This window comes from Zeus faber (genome assembly GCF_960531495.2).
Source record: "Zeus faber genome assembly, chromosome: 6".
NCBI classification, from domain to species: Eukaryota; Metazoa; Chordata; class Actinopteri; order Zeiformes; family Zeidae; genus Zeus; species Zeus faber.
Window position 1 is genome coordinate 7,188,468 of NC_137201.1, and position 25,054 is coordinate 7,213,521.

Sequence of the window (25,054 nt, forward strand, 5' to 3'; positions counted from 1 at the left end):
AAAAAAAAAACAAACTACCAGGCGTCGTCGTCGTTCTAGAGCAAAGTTAAAACATTTTCAAGTCTTTGTCACAATTTTGTAATAAATGTGTACATGTATTTTTAGTTTCTTGGCATCACATGAATGAGTATATGTATGTACGAATGTGTATATATGATTGCTATATATATATATGTATGTATATATATATATGACATCTATTTTGGAAAAAAAAAAAAAAAAAAAAATTGCCCTGCCTTGTACCTCGTTTTTATGAGGAGCATGGATGCAATATGTGGATATAACAGGACGTTTCTGGAACTGCTGGACAGGGTGTCGATTAGCGTTATGGGCACTTAGTGATTAAAAACCGATTCAAAAACTTTCAATGTTTCAAAACAAGGAAAAGCCTGATTCGCGGGGGGTGGGGGAGGGGGGACGGGGGACATCCAAAATTGTTCAAGTACCGAGGCCAAAGCAAAAGGGCATTTCGTTTTAAGCTGTTTAAACAGCAACATTTCATAGGAAAAGGAAAACGGACAATAATTTGAGAAAAAAAAAAAAATTACTCCAGACCGATCTTGTATTTTCTGAAGTTCAAAAGCTTTTATTTGTATTAAAGCAGAAAAGGCTTTCCTGAACCACTGTGTCTTTTTTATTACTTTTCCAACAGCCAGGTTTCCTGCTTTCTGAAAATATCGCCCGTAAGGATCAAAATAGTCCCCCCCCCCGCACTGCAAGCGCTCCCCGCTACAAGATGAATTCTGTTAGAATTGACAGAATTAACTTGTTAGTAATACATTTACAGATAAAATAACACTTGCAGTAGATTCTACACTAAAAGTGCAAGTTTTATTGGGCTTGGTATTAGTTTTTACAGGCAGCAACTTGCAGAACACTCAACATCCCCTCACACATCAAGGTCATGTTTGAAAGATTTTTTTATTAATTGTATCAATTACTCAATGGCAGATATCTAAACACGATACACATGGATCGACAGGTGAAGAAGGCACACATGCCTTCTGATATTCATAGAATAAAATGGGCAATGGGAAAAAAACAAACAAAACCTCAACTTATAAGTTCCCAAAAATGGCACTAACACACAAGGTGATTATGCAATTTGAAAACATTCACAAAGTCGCATCAGCGTTTGCTTGACAGAAGCAATACATTAAGATTAGCTGCCGTAAAATGTCACAGACAATTACATTTCTTTTTTTTTTTTGATTAAGATGGGAATATAACAGGTAATGGCAGAGGCATAGTAAAATAAACAAGGAAAGGAGAAGAGCGTTAAAAAAAAAAAAAAGGAACAGGAAAAAATCACAGATACAAACACCAATGGCACTGATTTACATCGTTGGAGAGTTTACACCTCACCATGGGGTTGTATTGTCAAAAGCATGATAATCCTAAACCCAGCCTCTTGTCTGTTTGGTCTCATTGTAAACAGTCTGAAGACAGTCTGAACGGACCGAAGGCTGTAATCTCTCAGCATTCTCCATTCCGCGTTGCAACCGTCACATTTCCACCGCGTGGCGCTGAACAGTGCTTTCTGTCCCAACGCTACTAACTCAATGCAGAGCCAGCTGAGCAGACGCCACAGCGACAGGAGGTTCTAATGTTCTCACTATAAAAAAATAAAAGTAAAAACGGAACATCGAGGACCAAAACGACATGCCCGCGCAGTATACACGTTGGGACTCCTTAAGGAATCTGTTCACGTGATGCAAAATTAAGAGAGTTTCAAGGACAATAAAATAAAACAAAACAAAACAAAAATCTGCGTCCAAACAGAATTCAGCATTCCAGTCTTTTTGTCGTGGGATGACAGTGCTGCCCCCCACCCTGACATCTCAACACATCTCTCACTTGGAGACGGGGTCCGTGGGGGTGGAGCCGCTCGGAGAACCTTCTGCTTCGGTAGCGAGAGGAAAAAAAAAAAAAAAAAGGACCAAACATCATTCAAATTAAGTAAATATTTATTATTATTATTAATGGTACAAAGCCAAGCGGTCAGTACGAGCCTCTGGAGCCTCACCTTTGTCTTTTTTCTCCTGCGTCTCCTCTGCTGCCGTCTTGTCGGCCCGGAAGAAGATGCGAGCGCTGCTCAGGGAGAAGTGGAGCAGCTCGAACTCCTGCAGCGGGAGAACGAGGACACAGAGGAGCTGCCAGTCAGACCTCTCCCATCAAACCAATAAGCTACAGGCCCTCTGCAAACTCGTGCACGCGTCGTTCATCGTGAACAAATCTTTCAAATGGATTCAGGAGTTGTCAAACAAACTCAAAAATAATTACTGAGGACTAAAGGCTAAATGCAAGCGTAAAAAACTGGGAGACGATCTGGCTTAAAAGTTTTCGGGAATCCGCAGTTTGCAATCGAGTCGCAAAACGGACTCTCTTATTACAGAGGGAGACGTCGAGAGCCGAATCTCAAAGGAAGAGTCGAACCATTCATCGTTAGACTACTGTGGTGGCGGTGCTGCTGGTACCTGCAGGTAGACATCGAGCCGCTTCTGCGTCAGATTCATGGTCTGCAGCAGCTTCTCGTCCTGGCTGGTGGACTGGACGTTCTGCTCCTTGGCCACGGCGCTCATCTCCTTGCGGTACTTGTCGCTGACGGCCTGGAACCAGTGCAGTGAGTCAAACTCCAGGTACTGGTCCAGCAGCTTCAGGATGTACGCCACGCCTGGAGAGGGCGAGGGTTAAATCAATACCGTAACGCAGCTGAATAGAGGTGCCAAAATAAATAAGTACACATTTAAAATTAAAGTAACATTTATGTCCTAAGACCTTTTTAAGACAAATTTCAATGAAATGTGAGATTGATTTTTGGACAAATCCTCTCTCTTATTCAATAAAGTATTGCAGGTAAGAACTATAGCTTTAGTACAGGGCAGAGGTGAGTATTAGGTAGAAACGGGGAACATTATGAACTCGATGATTCCATGAACAGTTATTATAAGTTTCCTTTAGGACAGATAGCAAGGATAGCGCTTAGTTAGTGAACTAGGAATTTAAAAAAAATAAAAATACTGGTTAGATTTATTCTATCTTATTAGATTTAAGTATGAAGATAGGTTTTAGGGTTTTAAATCATCAGAAATGTTGACTGTGATGCATAAGAACTTGACTCTTAGACTAAACTTTGAAAAAAAAAAAAAAATAATAATAATAATAATAATAATAATAATATATATATATATATATATATATATATATATATATATATATATGGACAGATCGGACAAAATGTTTATGACGAAATTAAGAGCTCATAAATTCAGGGCTATCGTTTTAAGTCATTTTAAGACTTCCTCACGGGCCCTGCAGAGGCCCTGGCGGTGGGGACAGGGTTATATGAGCGGGGGCGCACTGGGTGTATTGAAGCCGCTGCAGGCCAGAGCTGGCGGCGCCCAGAGCTCGCTCACCCATCGCGAAGCCATCGTCTGTGAAGGTGGCGCCGCCTTTGTTCTTCTTGTTCAGCTTCTCTTTACAGCCGATGGAATGTTCCACGAAATTGACCACCTGCGCCGCGCGAAGGGAGACGAGTCAGAGGAGAACGACAGGGGAGAGCGATCCCGCATGAATGTTATTAAATGACACGTGCACGGGGCACGGACGTACCAGCGGGGGCACGATCATGTAGAAGTTGCGCAGGTGCATGTTTTTGGCGCTGCGAAACTCAGGTGCGAACACTCCCACCAGCATCTTGAAGTACTCCGTGCCCTCGGCGGAGTTACTGGTCAGATCGCCCAAAACGGCGTCCAACACACTGGCAGGGGGGTTCGAGTCAGCATGTGGTAAGATTCAAGATTCAAGAGGTTTATTTGTCACATACATAAACATACGCTCATACATATATGCAGTGAAATGTCACTGCAACACAACCGGAGATTATGCACAATAAGCTGTAAAGGGGCGGCGCCACAATCGCGATTCTGGGTTCTATAATTATATAATAGTATTAGTTGTCTGTGTTGTATTAAATATACATTTTCCGTTTGTGTCCTAATTCACAACTCTGCTCCCACGTTGCCGCTCTCACCAAAGGTTTCATATATTTATGCACTTTCTAAGCCCCTCGAGTTTCTCTACAAATTGTATGGATTGTATGGATGAGCGTATGAATCCTTTTCCTCCAGATCTCTCATCGGGGATTAAAACCGGGCCGTGCTACCTGGCCAACACATTCATTATTAATGCGTGCTTGAGGGCATTCATTATTTATATCGATTCGTCATTCAGTCTGTCCGGTCAGTTTTAGGATATGCCGGAGCCTCTCCAAGTGTTATTTGGGTAATTTGAGGCAGGCAGAAACTTTTTATGGGAGTGGTTAAAGGGGACCCATTATACTCCTTTTCAACAAGTTAATATACGTCTCTAAGGTCCCTAAAACATGTCTGAAGTTTTCTTTGCTGAAAATACCACTCAGATTATGCATTCTAGCCATTCTAACATGCCTCAAAACTACTTTTGTTCCTGATGTGCTGTTTCAGTGGGTTGTGCCTCCCTGCTGAGGGCCCAGTTCTGTCTTTTGGCCGTGCTCGAAGCTTATGGGGGACATCGCACGCGCCTTTTTTATTATTATCCCCCCCCCCATTAAATTAGTAAATGTCGAAAATAAAATAAATAAAAAGATCTACAACAACAATTTTTATTGGTTTTGTTTGGAGAAAGGCACAGCACATCGCACGGCGCAACCTACAGCTAACCTACTGCATGTGACGTAGGAAGGGATCGCAAATCTGAACGGCTTGTTGAATCACTTCTTTTATGAAATAGGCTGCTTAAAAAAAAAAACCAAAAAATAAAAATTAAAAACTGAGTGGGTTGTCTTATTTCACAGTTTGTGTGTTAGTAGGTCCATCAGAGACCCAAATGTATGTGCACATGTATGAGTTATGGACACTGAAAAAGTGAGTTCTTCATATTAGGGTCCCCTTAAAAGCTCTGTTTGTTTTAGAGCAGCAATTTCGGCCCCAAACAATTGGAAAAAACAAAGATTTGAATGAGTAAATAAATGACGTATGCATATGATGGATCAAAACTGACTCTCTTGTGCGCTCTCTCTATCCCTGGTCCCTTTAACCATCACATACTACATAAGTCTAATACCCAATGCCCAGTACAGCCAATAAGTCACAGAGTTAGAGTGCTGGGGGTTTCTAGATGTGATCGGCTCTACCTGGCAGCTTTCTGGGTCTCCTCTGACAGCCCCTCCTCCTTCACCAGCTCCTCGAAGTTAACAATGTCCTCCAGATCTGGGACGAACCTGGAGACCATGACACACAGCGACACGTCCGCTGTTAACATCCTAGTGAGGACTTCTGACACGGAGCTGGTCAGTTGAATGTCCTGCTAAAATGCCACGTACCTGATGGCACTGCTGCAGCAGTGAAGTCCGCCAGATCGGATCATGCGCACGTAGCCCATGGCATTACCTGGGAGGGAGATGGGGAAAGGGCTCTCACGATGAAAAAAGAAAATCGAAGATGAAATAAAGACTTCAGAAAAGGCACGTGCAGGCATGCACTTTCGATTTTGTCGTCACAGTCACTTTTCAATGCGTTTTGTGGCACAATTAATTTCCACCTTAGGCATTGTTTACTTTATCATTTATGTGCATTTGTGTGCGTTATCATTTATTTTGCTTGAACTGAACAATTCTGAGTTTGTGTGGCTGTCTCACCAATCTGGCTGATGAGCTGTCTGAACTGGTCCAGGTAGCTCTGTCCGTCAGGGCTGATTCCCAGCTTCCTGATGCCGCGGTTGAACTTCTCTGCACGCTCAAACGGGTACTGGACCGCGAGATAAAACACACGGGACAAGGATGGAAAAACATTGTCAGGGTGAAGGTGGCGCCAAAGGGTTTAATTATTCGCGACATGAGTAAAGAAAAAATATATTACCTATTGAAGTCTCAATTTGAATAACGGTTGCATGTAAACACTGGATTACTTACACCGATCAGCCACAACATTAAAACCACCGGCCTAATATTGTGTAGCTCCCCTCGTGCTGCAATAACAGCGCTGACCCGTGGAGGCATGGACTCCATAGACCTCTGAAGGTGTCCTGTGGTATCTGGTACCAAGACATTAGCAGCAGATCCTTTAAGTCCTGGAAGTTGTGAGGTGGGGCCCCAAATGGATCAGGCTTGTTGTTCCAGCACATCCCACAGATGCTCTAATCGGATTGAGATCTAGGGAATTTGGAGGCCAAATCACTCAGATCCTTAAGCTTGCCAATTTTTCCTGCATCCAACACATCAACTTTGAGAACTGACTGTTCACTTGCTGCCTAATATATCCCACCCCTTGACGGGTGCCATTGCAACGAGATGATCAATGTTATTCACGTCACCTGTCAGTGGTTTTAATGTTGTGGCTTGGTGTATGATGATGGGTCATGTCGATTTTATACAAGTAATTATTAATTATTGACTAATTGCTAGTATCTCCTACTTCTGCTACCAACACAAACCACATGTCAGAGTTTGTCAGTTGAGCTACAGTTACACATGTTGCTTATTGAAAATATATAATTGAAAAATTACAGACATTAAAATTAAACTCATGATGAAATAAATTATAACAAAAATATACACACATTAATATGAATTATTACATTAAAATTACCTTACCATACATGCATAATTGTATAATATATTAGTGTAGTTAAGTGTGATTAAGCGCATGATATTTGTGTACTCAAGGATGATTAACCTCATATTAATGTAGTTAATGACGATGAACCGCATGATATTTGTGTACTCGATCATGAATACTCGCATATTTGTGTAGTAAAATCACGATAAATCGCATATTTGTGTATTTAAGTGTGATTTATCGCATGCTATTTGTGCAGCCAATGACGATTAATCACATATTTGTGTATTTAATCACGATTAATTGCATGATATTTGTGTAGTCGATGACGATTAATCGCATATTTGTGTAGTTAATGATTAATCGCATGATATTTGTGTAGCCGATGGCGATTAATCGCATATTTGTGTAGTTAATGATTAATCGCATGATATTTGTGTAATTAATGACGATTAATCGCATGATATTTGTGCAGCTGATAACGATTAATCGCATATTTGTGTAGTTAATGACGATTAATCGCATGATATTTGTGTAGTTAATCGCAATGTTAAACTTCACTTCAATTTGACCCTAAAGAAATATTGTTCCATTTAAAAGCAGTGCATTACTTAGATATATTTACATGCGGTCATTGGTCATTCTAAAGCCATTAGCCAGTCAAGGTCAGTGTGCACTAGGTCTAACAATGACTTGGCTGTTCACTGAAAAAATCACTGAAATTCCTGAGCCTGTTGTGGCTTAATGGCCCAGTTGACCATGCGCACATGCTGCCCACTCGGAGCCCACGGCAACCTTCTGATCAGACTGGTCCTTTGTTTCCCTGAAGAAGCGGATGTCCTTGATCAGCCTGGACTTGATGTGCTCGTCGTACATGAACTGGCTGAAGATGTAGAATTTCTTGCGCAGGAACTGGTAGGTGAAATTCACCTGGAAGAGACGGGAAGCCAAGAGTGAATAGAACAAATTAAGGGAAACTAAAGCCATGCACTCGCACTCTTTGGGTTTATAGGCTTGCCAACATTTTGTTTACAGTTTAAAGGTTATCACCATTTCTATCTTAAGTTCATCTTTCTGCTTTACTGCTTATTTCACAAGTTATTGTATAGGATTGTATATTGTACTTTTGGACTTTTGAATCACCTTTATTTTCTTTGGTCTTTTTCATTTTTATCTTTGATTTTTTATCATTATTCCTGATATTTTTAGATGATATCCGTCATATATCATTAGGTTTAGTGTATATTGCCATGTTCTCGTGGTGTGGGGATGGTGTGGTTCGAGCAGCTACACCTGACCTGGATCTCGGTAATTAGGGACCCAGGATCAGGGTGGCTGTATCCCTGTTGCTTGTTGGTTGGTCTAACGAGCAACACGTTAAAACCCCCATTCCCACACACACTGAAGAGAGAGGAGCCCGTGTCATGACACATCTCTATCTGCTCCTGGGCTAAATGCAACTCGCCTTCTCACTTCAATAAACTGGTGTCTACAACCCTGTCTTTTGTGTCTATGCGCTGGAGGTCCCTGAACACGCCACTTGGATGGCGTGCGGTAGCCAAAACTGCCACAGTTCAATTATGTACAGTTAGGTCTATTGTATATTTTCAAAATTTGCCATGTATGGCCATTTTCTTTTTTTCTACTGTTTTGATGTGAGCTCCAGGGATAAGTAAAGTATCCATCCATCAATCACACTCCTCTCACCGTGGTGTTCATAATGCCTGTGCCGTGGGTGCGGATGGAGTTGGCAATGTGACGGATGTTGATGGTGTTTAGGTGCTTGTTGTTGCTCGCCTTCTCTATAAAAATCTGTTGTAAAAAAACAAAAACAAAAAACGTCTTTTTAGTTAAAACTTGCATCGAGGCTGGAGGAAAAGGACAAATGCGGTGACGTGCGTTCCAACCTGGTTGTTGAGGTTGTAAAGGTACCGCGAGACGAAGACATGGATGTTCCTCATGATCTCCAGGACGTCCAGACCCTGGTGGGGAACACACAGCGGGACACGGCGATGCCGACGGTACCACCGATGGTGTCATTATTTTATAGCCATTACACTGTGCAATCAAGATTAACTTCATAATGATAAGTTAAAGCAAAAAAGTTATCTATTGCCCCTGGAGGCACTTAGTGCAAATTGTAAACAGGTTCTTTATTAGGCTTTTGCCTTATATTTTACTAACTACTTATTGCATATACATTTTTTGCAATCAATCGATACAATCCCAGTACTTGTTTGACAGCCCCACTGCAATACTGAAGCTCCCAATGCACTCAGATATGCGACCAAAACAGTGTGAGGAAAAATACTGACTACGACCGCACAACGGAATCTTACAGAGATACCTTGTCATTTTCATATAAATGCAAAAACATGGTGTTGGTGTTTTTTGTAATGACCTCTGTGACCATTGTGTTGTTGCAGCTATCAGGAACACTAGGGTCCCTAAATTGAAACCACGCATCATTTGTAAGAGGAATCTTAAACATTTTAATGAACAGGGGTTTTATCATGATTTGTTTCATTTTAATTGGAGTGGAATAGAGCTGATCCCTGATGTGGAGACAGCCTTGACATTCTTTAATAATGTTTTTACGCAAATAATAAATACACATTCCCTATTGAGGAGATACGGAGTGAAGGGGCATGATAACGCCTGGTTTTCCTCTGAGCTAGCAGATACTATTCATGAGCTTACTTGGCTTGGGCTAAGGCAAGGACAAGAGGTTCTACCAGATTGGCTTGTATTCAGACAACTAATACCGTTTTCACAACAAAATTAGCACTAAAAATAGGCAATTAATGCCTTTCCCATTGCCAGGAGAAATAATGTTTTTTATGGATACATTACAGTTGCCAGTTACCCAGAGGTCTGTCTTTGGTGTTTTTTAAGCTAATTGGTCGATAACCGAGGACCCGTGTTATTTCACGGTAAGGGGGCGTGGCCATTGCCAACACTAGGGTAGTGAAGACTGACGGACTGCGAGAACGAGACTGACTGAGAACGGTGATGAGATGAGATGTATACAGTGTGTGTAGTATATAGAGTGCATAAAGTGTATATATAGTGTATATAGTGCATAAAGGGTGATGCGCGATGAGATGCTTGATGCTGAGACACTGCGCACGCAGTGTGTGCGTTGCAGTATTGTAGCATACAATGCAGATTGGTCAGAGAGCTGGTCGTAAATCTGAACGGTCGTTAAAAAGTTAGGTTATTAAGTGAGGAGCACCTGAACTCCAAATCTTTGGACAGACACAGAGAGAGCGCTATCTCCTTCCATGAATTCAACACCATCTGGTAATTTTTGTGGTCACGCATGGATGGATTGTACAGAATGTACCTGTGGACCTCTTCGCACAACCTTCCTTCCGAACGCGTCCATCCTGAATTACCTGAAGCACGCCGTGCGGAGTTCCAAAAATTGGGTGGTGCGCATCCCCCAGCCAAATCGCCATGCCGTGCAATTGCGAGCACTGAAATGACGCCAATTATGGCGCGCGCAATAAACGACACTATGGCTGCGGCGAATATAAAGCAGGCTCTAGTATGGCCCGGGTAACCCCTCGATTAAAAAAAAAAAAACACTCAACAGACAACAGCTTTGGCCCGACCTGCTCCAGCGTCTGGCTTGGCAGGTGGGCCTCCGTCATGGTGAGGCCGTAGCGCTGGGTGGCCAGGTTCCTCATCTCGCTGTAGGTGGCCCAGTCGTGCAGAGCCACGGTGGTCAGGTTGTAGAATGTTCTGTCCAGGTAGTGGGTCACGTAGGCTGCGGGGGGAGAAAAGACACACAAAGTAATATTACTGACGTTGTTTCTCCACAGGCCTTGCAACCAAACCATCTGCAATAGCATCTCATTGTGATGAGTGAACGCAAGAGATTTTAGTGCTTTACTGTCATTTGACCACTCGCAGCCAGTCCATTAACAGCAACTAACGGAAGATAAATACTTAAAAAATAAATTAATTTACATGTTACCAAATGATAGAGTTGCCTCTATAAACAGGGTTGATTTTGGCATTACAAATTGAAATTCAAGGACTTCAGTATTTTTATTTTTTCACACAAAATCCATTTTCAATGTGACCTTTATTAATTAAAATATGATGTAATCTTAGTCTCATTGTCTATACCCAAATGCAGTCGATAACAAATACAGAACCCAGATCCATAGAGCCATACCCTTAAAGTGATACCGATACCAATCCAGTACTTCATTCAATACCTTTTTTTTTTGCTATACCCATCATGTGAATGGAAGCATTCAGTTGTGTAAAATGCCACCACTCCTCCCCATCAAAATCATTTTTACACAAATTAATTTTGAAAGTGTTCAAATTATTGAAATATTTATTAAATAAATATACAGTGAAGTATTTGGGAAGTGTCATTTTAAACAAATAGCAAGTACAGGAGGAAAACCTCTTTCACTCTTCATATGGACACCTGAATGACTTGAAAAATTGTGAACCCATCCTTTAACAGACTGCTGTAGTGAGTCAATCACATGTCGCATTAAATTGAAAATTCACTGTTTTTCATTAGATGTTGTCATCCAGTGTTAATGTTTTTGTGTAAATGTTGTTTGTTTCTATGTTTTTTTGTCTCACCGTGGTGATTCTCCTCCTCTTGGAGTAGTGATCAGTTGTTTATAGACCCAAACATGATAAATAGTTCTCCGAAGAGGGGTTGGTGGTGGTTCTCTATCACCTAAAACGGTGCTCTTGTCATCCTACAGGTCGTCCACAGGACAGAGTTATTGCAGCAGTTCTTGATGATTTAAGAATTAATAAAGAGTTGCATTGCAGGTCGAGAACTTGAACTCGACTTGCAGACTAACTCTGTCCTGAATGCAATGGCACAAATACTCTGTGTTGTATGCCCAGCATGCTGACAGCACAGGTTAAATAAATAATAAATAAATAAATTGAAAATGCTTGCGGTGATTGGATGCGAGCAAATATACAAACAAATTGTCATTTTTTTCTAGATCTGGGTACAGAAAGGAGTGAATGCAGGTATCGTTTGACTGGTGAAGTTTCGATACTACTTGGTATTGTGTTAATTCGGTCAATACCTTAAAAGTTATTCAGTACCAATACCCAGTCCTAGTTATGTCTCTTTTTCCAACCATTCTGATTTAAATGTACATTTCCCTGACATCATCAATGTCGTGAAAGCGGTTCTCGAAAACTTTTATCACGTTACGATTGGACTAACAAAACCAGAGGGAATATCACTGTTTTCAATTATTGCCTTTCTTTCATGGATTTTCAAGCACTTCAGCACTAAACGGGCCCTTTTCAAGGTGTTCCAGTACTTACATTCCTGAGACTGAAATTCAAGCATCTCAAGGACCTAATAGAACCTTGTATAAAGTATCTGAAAATCCTGCAGTGAATGATGCCGAATTATGAGGCGCAAGTAGTTAAATAGCTTCAGTTCTATTGAGCCAAACATAAACCTCATATGTTTTGAACAGTGAGACTAACTGGGGAATCTTTCTATAAGATCAACAGAGAAATTTCTACTTCAAATCAGAGCTTTTCAGTATTTGCTGTAATTGTTTAAGAACTGGTATCTCAGTTAAGGTACATACAGCGGGTCTGAACGGTAACCCTGGAGACCCACCTTTGATGTGTATGAAGCGGTTGAAGAAGCGGATGGGCTTGAGGGAGAAGAAGTGGGCCAGGTCCTTCATGCCGACTTTGAAGGGGTTCCTGTCGTCCAGCTTCAGGTGGGTGTGGACGGAGAGACGCAGGTCCTTCTCAATCTCCCTGCACAGCTTATCCAGCAGTTGCTAAACGGAAAAGGTGCGCGTTACAGGTGAAATAAAGGAAATTAACCGTATGTCCGCGAGAGGGGTCGAGTTTGTGCACGAAAACGAGCCAGGTGCATTTTTCTCTTAATTATAAAACCTTTTTTGCATTACAATGTACCATTGCAAAAAAAGTACAGTATACAGTGAGGTCCTGCTCTAATACTCACTGTAACACCCTCCTACAGCGATGAAATATGAAAATGAATGTTAAAAAAGGCTAACGTGCAAAGAAACGTCACTTTTATTCCTACATAAAATTACAGATTCTACAAGAAAATAATAATCTGCAGCTCCCCGATGTTTTTGGAGCTTAACAACATCAAAAATAAAAGAAATTATTTATATGCTTTTATATGCTTTTTAATAGAACTTTCCAGCAATGGGGACTTTGTATCATAGTGAATCTATCCAGGAGAGTTGACGCATGGTCTTGTGTTTTGCTCACAGGATAACTGGTAACATGACGGCAACAAATGCAGAAATCCATTTTCCCTGCAGATTTATTTACTTTCTACACAGATGAAAGTTTCAAGTGAGTAAAAAACCCCACGGGGAAATTCTTCCCCCCCCCCCCCGACGCTCTTTAATGGAAGATAATGACCACAGTGGAAGTGACTGCTGGCAAGATGTGGAAAGATGTGGACCCTCCGTTTAGTCCAAATGTTACATAAATTGAGAGGTTGCTATGGTAACAACACTCAAGCCTTTCAGACTTAAAAAACAACAACCAACGTCTTAAAAACATAGGGAGTACCACAACTACATTTTGATCTTAAAGTTCAGCTATAGTTGACTTTCATCATGAATTTTCCCGTCCTTGTTCCTCACCTGGTTGAACACGCCCATGATCTCCTTGTCGTAGCTCTCCAGCAGCTGGTCGCAAGACTCTGTGTGTTTGGCGTGCAGCATCGCAGGCACGCAGTCCTTCAAGGCACTGAACATGTACTGCTCCGTCCAAACACAGGTGAAAACCGCCAGAGCAGCCAATTGGCACATGAGGAGAAAGAAAAACAAAGTGCGATCGACTGAAACGATTATCCAAAGTGTGAAACGAAAGTTACTACCTAGGCTTGTGCGGCTATGTCAAAAGGATAAGAAATGAGCCCGATGGTTAAATTATGCTTCAAAAATAAGTCTTGTATATTGTAACACAATGTATGAAGGATATAAACAAACTCAACCCCAAACCCCTCAACAGAAAAAAACCTACGTGTAATCGGGCCGCATCCACAGCGTTGTCGTAGACGTCGTCCAGGTAGATGGGGAACACGGCTCGGTGCCAGTAAAGGAAGCTGCAGTCGCACTGAAGCCAGACCCTGAGGAGGAAACCAGAGAACTATTGCTATCTCTATCAGTTCATAGGCAATAGAGCTGTGACACTTATTGCGTAATCACCCCATGCAGTTATTTGTGTAGATCGCAATCTTTTTGTAAAATCGTCAGATTCCACGATCATACGCCAGTCAGCCACAACATTAAAACCACTGACAGGTCGAGTGAGCAACATTGCTCAACTTGTTCCAATGGCACCTGTCAAGGGGTGGGATGTATTACGGAGCAAGTGAACAGTCAGTTCTTGAAGTTGATGTGTTGGAAGCAGGAAAAATTGGCAAGTGTAAGGATCTGAGCCACTTTGACAAGGGCCAAACTGTGATGGCTAGACAACTGGGTCAGAGCATCTCCAAAACTACAGGTCTTGTGGGGTGTACCCGGGATGCAGTATTATTTCACTGTTATTAGACTCCTACACAGTGACATAAAATGAAAACAACAATTAACGACAATTAATCATCAACTAAAATTTTGTGATCGTGACAGCCCCACTTACCCCACTAATAAGTATTTTGTTTTCATAACTGCATTCAACAAAACAAAAAGCCGCCACCCACCGTTCCCTGAGCTCGCTTATCAGATCCAACTTCTTCAACACGAGCTGCAAGGGCAGCAGCTCCTCGTCTTTGAACGTTTTCTATGAGGAGGAAAGAGAGTGAGTGAACACGGTGTCAGGTCACGGAGCAGAAAAGGGAAAAGAATGGGAAACGGTGGAAATTCAGTGGACGTGACTATACCAACTGGGTGCCCACACTGAGGGCCAGGGAGACGACCAGGCGCCGCTCCTTGGTGCTTGGGCCGTTCAGGGTGTTCTCTGCCAGCACCAGAGACGACAGGACGTCCAGACGCTGCTCGCTGTATTTCTTATCAGAGATCACTCTTTTCTTGGGGAAAATAAAAATGATAAAATTGTTATTCAATTATCGACAAAGTCAGTTACTACACACTGTTCGCTCTGAGCCCAGTCTGAAAATAATAGGTATGGGCTGAAATGTCAAACCACAAAATCAAGCAATATAGAAACCATGAGGGAAAAAAGGGTTTTGTGACAGCTGCCAAATAAGGAATTAGCATATGTAATATATATAAAAACATTTAATAATTGTAGTGGAAAGCACAGGTAATGCAAAAAAACAAAGGGAACGTTGCATAGTATACTTTGAAAAGATTTAAAAATGTATTAATTTACTTTAGGCACTTCAATATATTTCACATATTTTCATATCTTTCTTGGGCTGTAATCCCACCAAAAGTTATGACTAGGAATTTTGAGTTCAAAATTTGCACGTTAAAGTGAGAGTATAGTATTGTGATCCCTTTCCTGTATTTGTATGATATTATATTATGAGTTGAGTGTACCATCCCACCCCTAAATAAATAATAGCTACGTATGTTTTTAGCAGTTGGCTATTTACCTTGGCCGTGGCGATAGCGTTGAGCGCCTGCGACTGGAGCTGCTGGGTGATGTGGGACACAGAGTCCGCCACCACCATGGACCTCCTGTGGAAGGTATGTTCCACAGCCTGGGGAGAGCGCAGGCCATATCTCCTTCATGTAAAATACTTTAACTTGAGTACAACTTCTGAGTACTCTACCAATCTCGACTTACAAGTGATCGTGTCATCCAGATTTGTGTTAAGTAGACCAACCTTGAGCAGCTCAACCAGTCGACAGAGGGCTTTGACAGAGGTCTTGGTCATGGGCCGTTGCATGGACATGTACATGTTCATGGTGGTCTTGATGATGGTGCCGATGCTGTAGGCATACAGGATTCCCTAGGAGTGAAGGGCAGACAGAGGTAAAGGTCTCACAGCAGGAATCTTGTCTTGGACCGTTTGAAATTAGTGTACAATTGACAATATGCATATTCACATTTCTGATTTGTCAAATACTAATTACCAAGACTAATTGTTCAATGTCAGCGACTGCACCTTGCACTAGAACAACTGTTTTTTTTCTTTCAGTAAGCAGCGATCAGTGACGCACCCGTACGTGTCACATCCTATTGTTCAGACAGATGACATGCAGAGTGGAGAGGGGGAGGGTGGGTATTGGCTTTGCGGAGCCTGAGGCCCTGTTAACACCCGGCATTGACATGCATCTTGGGTTATCCGTGATCCGATCACAAGTGGACAGCTCTAACCAAGTATGTCTGTTCACACCTGGCATTAGAATGCATCTCCACATGCGTCTCGAGTAACCACTTGTGATCGAATCCCACGTCCCCGTTCTATATGCAAATAAACACGTACATCATGTCCATTTGCAAAGACCAAATACAAAAACCTTGGTGCTGGGGCAAAATCAAAATACAGGCTGAAATTTTGGGTCCCTGTGTACTGTAGGCAGTGCAGTGTTCAGGCTGAACAGATTTATTTAGTTTCCTGATTTTTAAAATATACAGTAAATTTTTTTATTAAAAACGTGAACATAACTCAGAGAACTATGTGGAGTTTCTTCATCTCTAAAGCGATGTGCCGTACACGCCGTGACAGTTTTCCTGTGTTTTCATTTTAGATGTATTTATTTTTGTTTATTTTCCCACTTGTATGAAATCAAAATTTTAAACACAACTGAGTTAAGCTGTCCCAATCAATGCGTAATGGAATAAACCAAAACAAAACCTGTGTGTCCCGTGCCACGTCACACAGGTCTCCCCGTTGCTTTCCATTGCTATGGGACTTCATTTATTAAAAACCTTTGTGTAAATACTTTACTTGGAAATAATAAATCCTGCACTTCTTTAATCGGGAGACTATACCCAACCAGACTGATTATGATACCGTTGGTGCACGATGAGTATGTACTTCCGCTTATGCAGATGACGCCAGTTGAGTAGGGGATGCCACAATGTGGCCCCGGACAGATTCACGTTTACACTGCTAAAAGAATGTGGCCATATGCGGCCAGACCACCTACGAATGTTGTCTGAATTATTGGATCTCAAACCGTATTGAGGAACCCATTGGGAGCGTTTACATCAAAGACCTTGGCTCTTGCTGTGTATGGGGCTGCGTAGCTGCAGATCGGTCAGAGTACCAATGCTGACCCATGTCCACCCCCGAAAGCACCTACAATGGGCACATGAGCGTCAGAACTGGACACCATGGAGCAATAGAGGATGGTGGCCTGGTCTGATGAATCACTTTTTCTTGTACATCATGTGGATGGCCGGGGTTAGGGTCCGAGCCGATCGAGCATCTGTAGAACTTGCTGGAACACCAAGACCGATCCATGGGGGCCCCACCTCACAACTTAAAGGATCTGCTGCTAACGTCTTGGTGCCAGATACCACAGGACACCTTCAGAGGTCTTATAGTGTGTCCCTGCCTCGACAGGGCACAGCTGTTTTGGCGGCACGAGGGTGAGCCACACAATATTAGTGGTTATTAGTGGTGTTTTTAATGTTGTGGCTGATCTGTGTATGGCAGGCTATTCATTACATTATTATTATGACATGATCTAAATTAGAAGATTCACTGTATAATCACTTGGGATTATCAGTTTCTCCAGCCACTCCCCTGCCATTGTCTCTGCATAATGGACAATTATGCAATTTGAGGAGAGGCAGACGGCGCCCTGCTGGTACCAATACATCTTTCAGCGTGGCTTTAGCTGTTTCCAGTGGTGATTGCTGTGGCAGAACATTAGCAAATGTAAAGTATCTATATTTCTGAGTGCACTTTTTAAATTCTAACAATGCCTGCATTGTTAGAATGCGTCCTTCGCAATGCGCATATTCAGAAAAAGTCACAGCAGGATTAAACGGGGCTTGTGTACTCGTGAAAATATTTCAACTTGAAATTCCAAATGCATACATGTGTAGGCCATAGCTGTTGAAAGTGTTAAACATTCCCATTCATTCATTTACTGCTGAGAAATTGATAACAAGTTGAGGATGTTTCCAGTTGTACAATCCCTGTTTTTTTACCTGTACAAAGACATTACATCTGCTGCTCAGGTCTTCAGCCAACCTCTCACTTCGCTGCTCTTTGGACAGGATGGCCTCCATCTTCATCATCCAGGAAGTCACAAACACATAATAAGATTGGACATCCCTAAGCAAAATGGACAAGAAACAGCCACAAAGGACAGTGGTTTCGTTTACCCGTTAAAACGTAAAAAGACATTCTAATTTGAATTTGAAAGTAGAGAGAAAGGAAGTAAGGTGTGTGATGTTTCCGACTGGACTGACTTGACGAGCGTCTGTGCCTTCTGCTGCAGGTACACATCCCTCTGGGCTTTGATGGCCTGCAAACTCTTCTTGTCCATCAGCTTGGCGGCGGCCTGGACCTTGGCGCTGAGGAAGTTGTCGGGGAACCAGACGATGTTGGCTGTGAGAGTCACAGCTGGGACCTGGAGAGCGGGCGAAACAGGAGGAGGTGAAGATGAGCCTGGAGGTCGGCGAGACACAGGGCACAGGGGACCGGAAGGAAAAGGATTCAGGCATCCAGGCGTTACCTTCTTACAGACATCCAAGAGGGATTTGTATAGCTTCTTGTCAACGGTCCTGAATATGTGAAAGTGAAGCACAAAGAGGCCGCACACACCGGCGTACTTGTCCCTCTGGTCAATCTCTGAAGGTTCACCTGGAACACAGATACATCACATGAGTGATACAACTTTCCACTACACCACCAGATGCGTATACCAGATCCAAACTGTGGGGGAAGGGAAAAGCAAAACGTACCGATCTTGGACTCCACATTAGTGAATATGGTGCGTATGTTAAAGGCAAACTCTTCGGCAAATGCGCCGTTTTTGGAGACAGCCACACCCTCCTTGGGATGGTCAAACCTCTGCTCCACACAGGCCTGTCACAGAGACCAGCGGTGAACTCAGAGGATGCAAAGAGGAACAACAGCCACATATCATAACAAAGTCTTTCATTTAATCTCTGACTGGTCAGTGAGCTAAACCACCTCCAGCCAACAGAAATAAAGACCTGCAGTATCATGCCATCCAGCAGCTGTCCCTCCAGTTTCAGCAGGAGCTTCTCAAATGGTTTCAGTTTCTCTTCAGGAATGGCAAATTTACCAGGGTTATGGTGCACCGACTTGAGTAACCTGCCATGGGAGAAGTTCACCAGATGATGAGGACTAAATAACTTGACAGCTTTGCAACATATTGTGATTTATTAGGCAATGTGGCCTCTATTGTGATTCATGTTATATCTTCAGATTCTCTCCAATATCAGCTCTAATCTTTTGGTTTCCATTGTTTGTTATCCCATTTGCTAGTTGTGTTACCCAAAGAATTCTGATAGGAATGAATGTAAAACATAACTAAGGCATCATTTCGCCAGAGCTCCTCTCTGAGCAAAACCACAATACCAATGAAGTGAATCAGATTCAGCTCCAAGTCCAATAAAGATTCTGGATTTCAGTCAAACATCTTTAACCCTTTCTTCGCATAAAACTTGCTCAGTGAGAAAGTAGGCAGGCTATTGGAGAGGTTGCAGAGGTCTCAGTCTGATAGCCAATCAGGTTTGGGCATGCGAAAAAATTAATTGAATAGTAATTAACATAGATTCTTTTTGGAAGAAAAAACAACAACATATTGGCACACCGGGTAGCCTTTGTGGGACGATATAGAAATGGATAAATTGGATAAATATGGGACCTTTCAATGGCAGAACATTGAAAAGCTTCTGTTCATTGGACTAGTTTTAGTTAACAGCTTCTTAAAAAGCATGTATAAGATTGAGTGTCTCTACCTCTTGTACATCTTCCAGTGGTCTTTAAGCGTGCTGTGATTTTCCATGATCTCATCCAAAGTGAGCAGTACGACCAGCAATTCTCCAAGGTGCTCGTACACTGTCTGCAGGAGATGGGACAGAAAAATTAACATATCAGGACACAGAAATGGAACTGGATTCCAATAGATGTACCAACAAGAATATATAGGAAGGAGGGCAGAGACCCCACACTACAATAAATTACCTGGAAATGAACCCCAGAGGACTCAATGATTTTCGCTGCACCCCTAAAGTTATGAGAGAAGAAATAGGGTTTTATATATATATATATATATATATATATATATATATATATTTATTTTTTATTTTTTCCTCCGGTCTAAAGCATTTTAGTCTTTTTAATATTAAGATTTTGTGTTTTTAACATACTGGCGTAAGTGTGAGCATATAGAAATTTAATAATGGTTTGAGAAATGTGGTTGAAAAATGGCTTTGGCAGACATGTTTTTTGTTCATATCCCATTGTAGGAGAATCAGACACGAATATTAGGATCAACTTACAGAGTGAAGCGGTCTGTGGGTTGTTGTCCTAAAAAGGGGCCACGGCTACCAAATACTGACATTCTTTCCAGAATGAATTACATGTTTAGCAGGCTAAACCAGCGAGTGTAACTACATCATGTTCCTTTTGTTCTTACTTGCTGTTGTTATAAAGCGCGGCCAGCTGATGAACTATGTTGACAACGACCTCAAAGCACCTGGACACGAAACAGGACAGTTCCTATTGAGGCAGAGATAGAAACGGTTAACTTATTAAAGGTTAGGTGCAGCGTTTCAAAATTTTAGCCAACACCAACTTCCACTACCGGCTTCTTTCAATACCTGGAGAAAGGAGATGAATCTTCCCATCTGAATCTGGGATTCTCCTTCAACGACACTGGTGTCCGACACTGGGGAGTAAAAAACACACGCGCAAAAAGAAAAACGCAACAATCTGTGAATGGGGATGTAATTCGTCTCATCACAAGTTGAAAAAGAAATAGGAAAAGTTCCCAAAGTGTTACCTCCTTCTCCGTAATACAACAGTCCATTGTAGAATTTGGTTTCCGCCTAAAAGGAGACACAGATTTCTGGCACTGGGAACAGATCGAGATTTTCACAAGACAGATTTGACAAGAGTTAAAATCGTGCTTGCTTACCTCATATTTAAGCTTCTTTACTTCACTGCAGAGAGCAGCGTATACTGTGATGACCTTGTTCAGAACCTACACACACGCACACACACACGCACACGCACACACACACAATTACAAAAAACGGCCATAACGGCACACTTAGTGGTATTTGGCATCTGGATTACCTTACCTTGTTATCTGTCTTGATTAATTCCAATAGGGACGACTGCTCATAGGGAACAAGCTAGAAAAGAAACAAGGTGTACAAGTTAGTTTAGATGGATGGATGGATAGATACTGTTTTTCCTCAAGTAATGACCAGGGCCTTTATTTACCTCAACTGCAGAGGGTACCAGGCCTTAATTGGAAGCAGGCCTATATTAGATGCAGGCTTTTGTATCTAATTCCTTCTGTTTAGTATATTTGTACATTTGATCATATTTTAGTATGAATTTTAAATCAAAGTTCGGCCTGGGTGACATGCCATGCAAACACATGTATGGTGGAAAAAGAGAGAGCTAGTAACTACCCTAAAAGTCGCAATCAAGGTGGTAGCCGACGGGGGAACTACGGTTTTCCGAGTTCACCTTGAACGCACCACTTCATGCTTGGAGCGCTGGAAAGCCAGAGCGCTAAGAGCAGGGCATTTCCCCCAAGAAGCCATCTGCAATCTACTATACAGCAGTAGGAAATGGAGTCAATACATCTACAATAAAAACACTGTTTTTATTTGCTTTGTTTGGTAGCGGAGCTCCGCACCGGAACAGTGCTGCAGCTCTGATCAGTTTTCCCCCTGGTCTGTATTTGAGGCAGGCTTTTATTTGTTTGTGTAGACCACACCCCCGGCATTTATTAGAGGCCCGGTTTTTATTTGAGGAAATGCAATAGGTAGGTAGGTAGGTAGATATCTAGATAGATAGATAAATACTTCATTCATCCCAGGAGGGAAATTATAGTGTCAGAGCAGCTCACATCAAAATAGTTAATAATAATAAAGCAATAGAATAAAAATATGACGAAGAAAATAGAAATATATGGGAAAATGTGAAAATATGCAATAAAACCTAACAGTTAACTGTACACAATAAGAAATGTCAACATACACTAAACATAAAAAGAAAGAAAAATAAAACCTAACCATTGCTACAGTGAACGGAATGTTTGCAATGGGTATTTATTAGGGCTGGGCCGATCACATGATAGCCGTAATCAGATTGTATCCGTAAAATGTATCCCAATAGTCGTGATCAGATGGTCAGAATCAGAAAAAACAGAACTTGCCTAAAAAAAAGGTAGTAAAAAGAGCTATTCATTTTTATTGTGAAAAGAAAACAGATGTTATTTTAGCTAGAAGGTCAGGCTGGTAGTACAAAGCAAAGTAAGTTGAACTGACGCTCCTGTGCCATCCAATGAGTCATTTCCCAGCTCCACGCTTCACAAACCATGTTTGTGAAACGCTCCCACGTGCAGATAATGTAAACATATGGGGGATTTCTTGTGTGTCCCCCTGATTATTATTAATTTCAAGGGCTGTACCCAAATCAGAATTTTATCAGTCAAATCAGATTCGGCTGTTCAATGCGAATATGAACAAGGTACAGCTCTCTGCAATCGGGGCACACAGAGAGCTGTGTTTGACAGCTGGAGGAGCTGGACGATTGACACGTATAGAAATATATTATTCTCCTTATTTCTAATTCCTCATTGAAATGTTATCCATATGCATATTTGTAAGCTTCTGTTTTATCCTGTTACTGTAATGCACACCGTCTCCGCCCTACGGTGAATATTGCCATAAAGCAGTTTTGCTGCTGATTTGCGCCATAGCTTAGCGGAGGGACCATAGATACAGAAATGTAGATACCTCAGTGCCTGCTGCTGTATGTGATTGCTATGCGTCTGCGTATAGCAATTTGGCATGAACCAAATTTCATGAAAATCGGTTCAGAATTAAGCGAGTTACAGTTGATTTTGTAGAGAAGTCTGCATCTCTCTATACACATTTTATTTGTTTACTAGTGGATCTTGACCGCACCAATATGGCAACCACACACACCCACGTCAAATCACAAACGTGGTATCTACCTTGCTATATCTGTGGGAGGGACAGTGTGCAGCTGTTCTCACGCGCCCGTGATCAGATCATATACTGTATACATGTACATCAGCAGATATACCCAATGAATACATGTACATCAGCAGATATACCCAATGAGACCATGATTTCTCCAATCACCGATATAAACTTAAAATGATCGGCCGATAATCCTAATTGGACAAAACACAATATCCAAAATGGATAGTCGTTTCCTCTCAGCAATCGGCCCACCCCTATTATTTATTACCCATTAGTGACAGTTTCAACAGGAATCTTTTCATGATGATCGCCGATAGATAGTGGTACAGTATCAGTATTTAGCAAACAGTGGCAAATCATAGAGACAATCTTTCCATTATTTACCTTTAGTGCAATGGGGTCCAGCGTAAAGTCCCAGACATCTCCTATTGAATAATCCAGGGCTTCTTCGATGCCCTTCAGCTGAGATGTGTATTCTTCCAGGAACTTCCCATAATTCTTGAGCTGAACCTCTGTGTGTATCTCTTCGGGGTGACATTTTTTTTTCCAAATAAAAGACGTGTAAAAAATTAAACAAAGTACTATCTAGACGGACTGTGACACTTGATCCATGACTCTCTTACCTAAGCTGCTAACCCTAGCCTCGTCCACTTAAACAAAATGAGCCAATTTATGTCAATACTACAGTTACTCACTGCATTATGGTAGACGTCAATGGGGTTTCAAGTGTCAAAAGTCAGTTGTAAACAGATAACACATCTATCAAAAGGGAAACTCATGACCAAGCGGACACTGGACAGCTTGTAGAGGAACCTTCCCACAGCTCCCAAGTTCAACTGAATCAACAGTCCACAGCCTCCTCCTGATGAGCGGGCAGCCATTCTGCTCGTCATTTACAATGCGTAATGATTGATCCACTATTGGTTTTAGCTGGAGAGACTAACTTCCGTCCAAGACTCAGAGTAGTCTCGGTAGTTTGACACAATGCCCTGATTTAGCTCGGACTAATACCGGGAATGTTGACATGGCTTAATGGTTTTGCGTTGCCCAAAAACGGCCAAAAAACCGTGCGTTATCGATAAAGATTTAACTTGGGTTGCCCGTGAGGGTGAATTAATGACAACATTTTCAAATGCCCCTTAAGGAGAGGAAACTTAGGGTTTGTTTTTAAGATAGTTTCAGCTCAGCACATACACTGTGCCCGGAAGCCAATCGGCTAGCCATGCAACACTGTGTTAGGCGGATCCCACGGTGTTTTGAGAGCCAGCTAAGTGCAAATATTCATGTGCAACAACGGAATGCAACACTTACTTTGGGACCCGTCGTCAAATCGGTCAAATTCCCAGTCAGGCGCGATGGTTTCCACCGCCATACTGTCAAGTAGCTGTCAGCCACTGGCGTTAGGCTAGAAAGTGAACGATCCCATGATGTGTCTCATGATGACGCGACATAGCCGCCGGTGCTTGTGGGAAATGTAGTTCTTCGATGCGAAGGCGCGCTCGATTCAATACAATTCAATTCAAACATCCTTCAACATCGCCAAAGCAAGTGTAAAACAAACAAATACTAATTATAATAACAATAATAATAATTATACTAATTATACTAATTCTACTACTTCTACTACTACTACTACCACTACCACTACTACTACTACTACTACTAGTAATAATAATAATAATTATAATAATAATAACAGTTATAATAATAATAATATTAATAAATGCAATACATATTAATGTACTTCAATAGTTTATCATTCTCAATCCCATAAATATATACAAATATACAGATACTTAAAGATCAAATTAAAATAGTGTGTGTGTGTGGGGGGGGGGGGGGGGGGGAGAGAGAGAGAGAGAGAGAGAGAGAGAGAGAACCAGGTCCAACATACTTTTTTTCAGAAAGGAGGAGGGTGTGAGAAAGGAGCCATGGGCAGCAGTGAATGGGAACTCACAAGTGGAATAAGGTGGGGTTTTTCTTTTAAATCTTCTGACTTGACGTCAAATAAAGTAAGATGCTGTAATATCTCTCATCTACCTCTATCTTTAAACTTTACCTTTATTATCTAAAAATAATTGTACTGTTATATTAACTGTAAAAATTTGAAACCCATTTTTAAACCCAGTGAGGTTGCATAGTGAGGTTGCATTGTTTACCATCACATTATCGAATATATATTACTTCTTTGTATATTTCAGTTATTTCACGAGATACAAAGTTATAATGTCAAGTTATTTTGACATTTGTTCAGTTATTCATTAGAGTCGGGAGCAACTATGTTAAGGAATTCCATTTAGTTGTATCCCTTATTTATACAAATAAGATGTCTATATTAAGTATTTTGGAAA

General features: G+C 41.6%; 1 protein-coding gene across 2 annotated transcripts; it reads right to left on the reverse strand.

Moving 5' to 3' along the window:
* Positions 1 to 716: 716 nt before the first annotated feature.
* washc4 (WASH complex subunit 4) lies at positions 717 to 24,102 on the reverse strand. Of its 2 annotated transcripts, none has more exons than XM_080002255.1 (33): positions 24,015 to 24,102; positions 23,088 to 23,227; positions 20,817 to 20,870; positions 20,651 to 20,716; positions 20,516 to 20,561; positions 20,334 to 20,401; positions 20,150 to 20,232; positions 19,696 to 19,738; positions 19,470 to 19,573; positions 18,699 to 18,819; positions 18,444 to 18,567; positions 18,215 to 18,342; positions 17,949 to 18,109; positions 17,685 to 17,811; positions 15,403 to 15,528; positions 15,169 to 15,276; positions 14,491 to 14,637; positions 14,311 to 14,390; positions 13,632 to 13,737; positions 13,250 to 13,366; positions 12,232 to 12,400; positions 10,214 to 10,368; positions 8,504 to 8,578; positions 8,304 to 8,408; positions 7,392 to 7,526; positions 5,678 to 5,786; positions 5,363 to 5,429; positions 5,174 to 5,260; positions 3,613 to 3,760; positions 3,417 to 3,513; positions 2,478 to 2,674; positions 2,027 to 2,123; positions 717 to 1,900 (listed from the first exon to the last, which is right to left on the reverse strand). In XM_080002255.1, exons 1-33 carry the CDS (start codon positions 24,073 to 24,075, stop codon positions 1,854 to 1,856), a joined length of 3,498 nt encoding a protein of 1,165 aa, XP_079858381.1. In that variant the 5' UTR covers positions 24,076 to 24,102; the 3' UTR covers positions 717 to 1,853. The 2 variants fall into 2 exon arrangements, with proteins under 2 accessions (XP_079858381.1, XP_079858380.1); XM_080002254.1 differs by having other exon boundaries at positions 717 to 1,903.
* Positions 24,103 to 25,054: the final 952 nt, after the last annotated feature.

Bases quoted from the DNA above. Each gene is read 5' to 3' on its own strand.
- washc4 (XM_080002254.1), bottom strand. From the start codon at position 24,075: ATGGCGGTGGAAACCATCGCGCCTGACTGGGAATTTGACCGATTTGAC. The intron at 18,820-19,469 runs GTAGAGACACTC...CTCCCATGGCAG, and splicing joins CACTGGAAGATGTACAAGAG to GTTACTCAAGTCGGTGCACC. The intron at 2,124-2,477 runs GTACCAGCAGCA...CTCCCGCTGCAG, and splicing joins GGCTCGATGTCTACCTGCAG to GAGTTCGAGCTGCTCCACTT.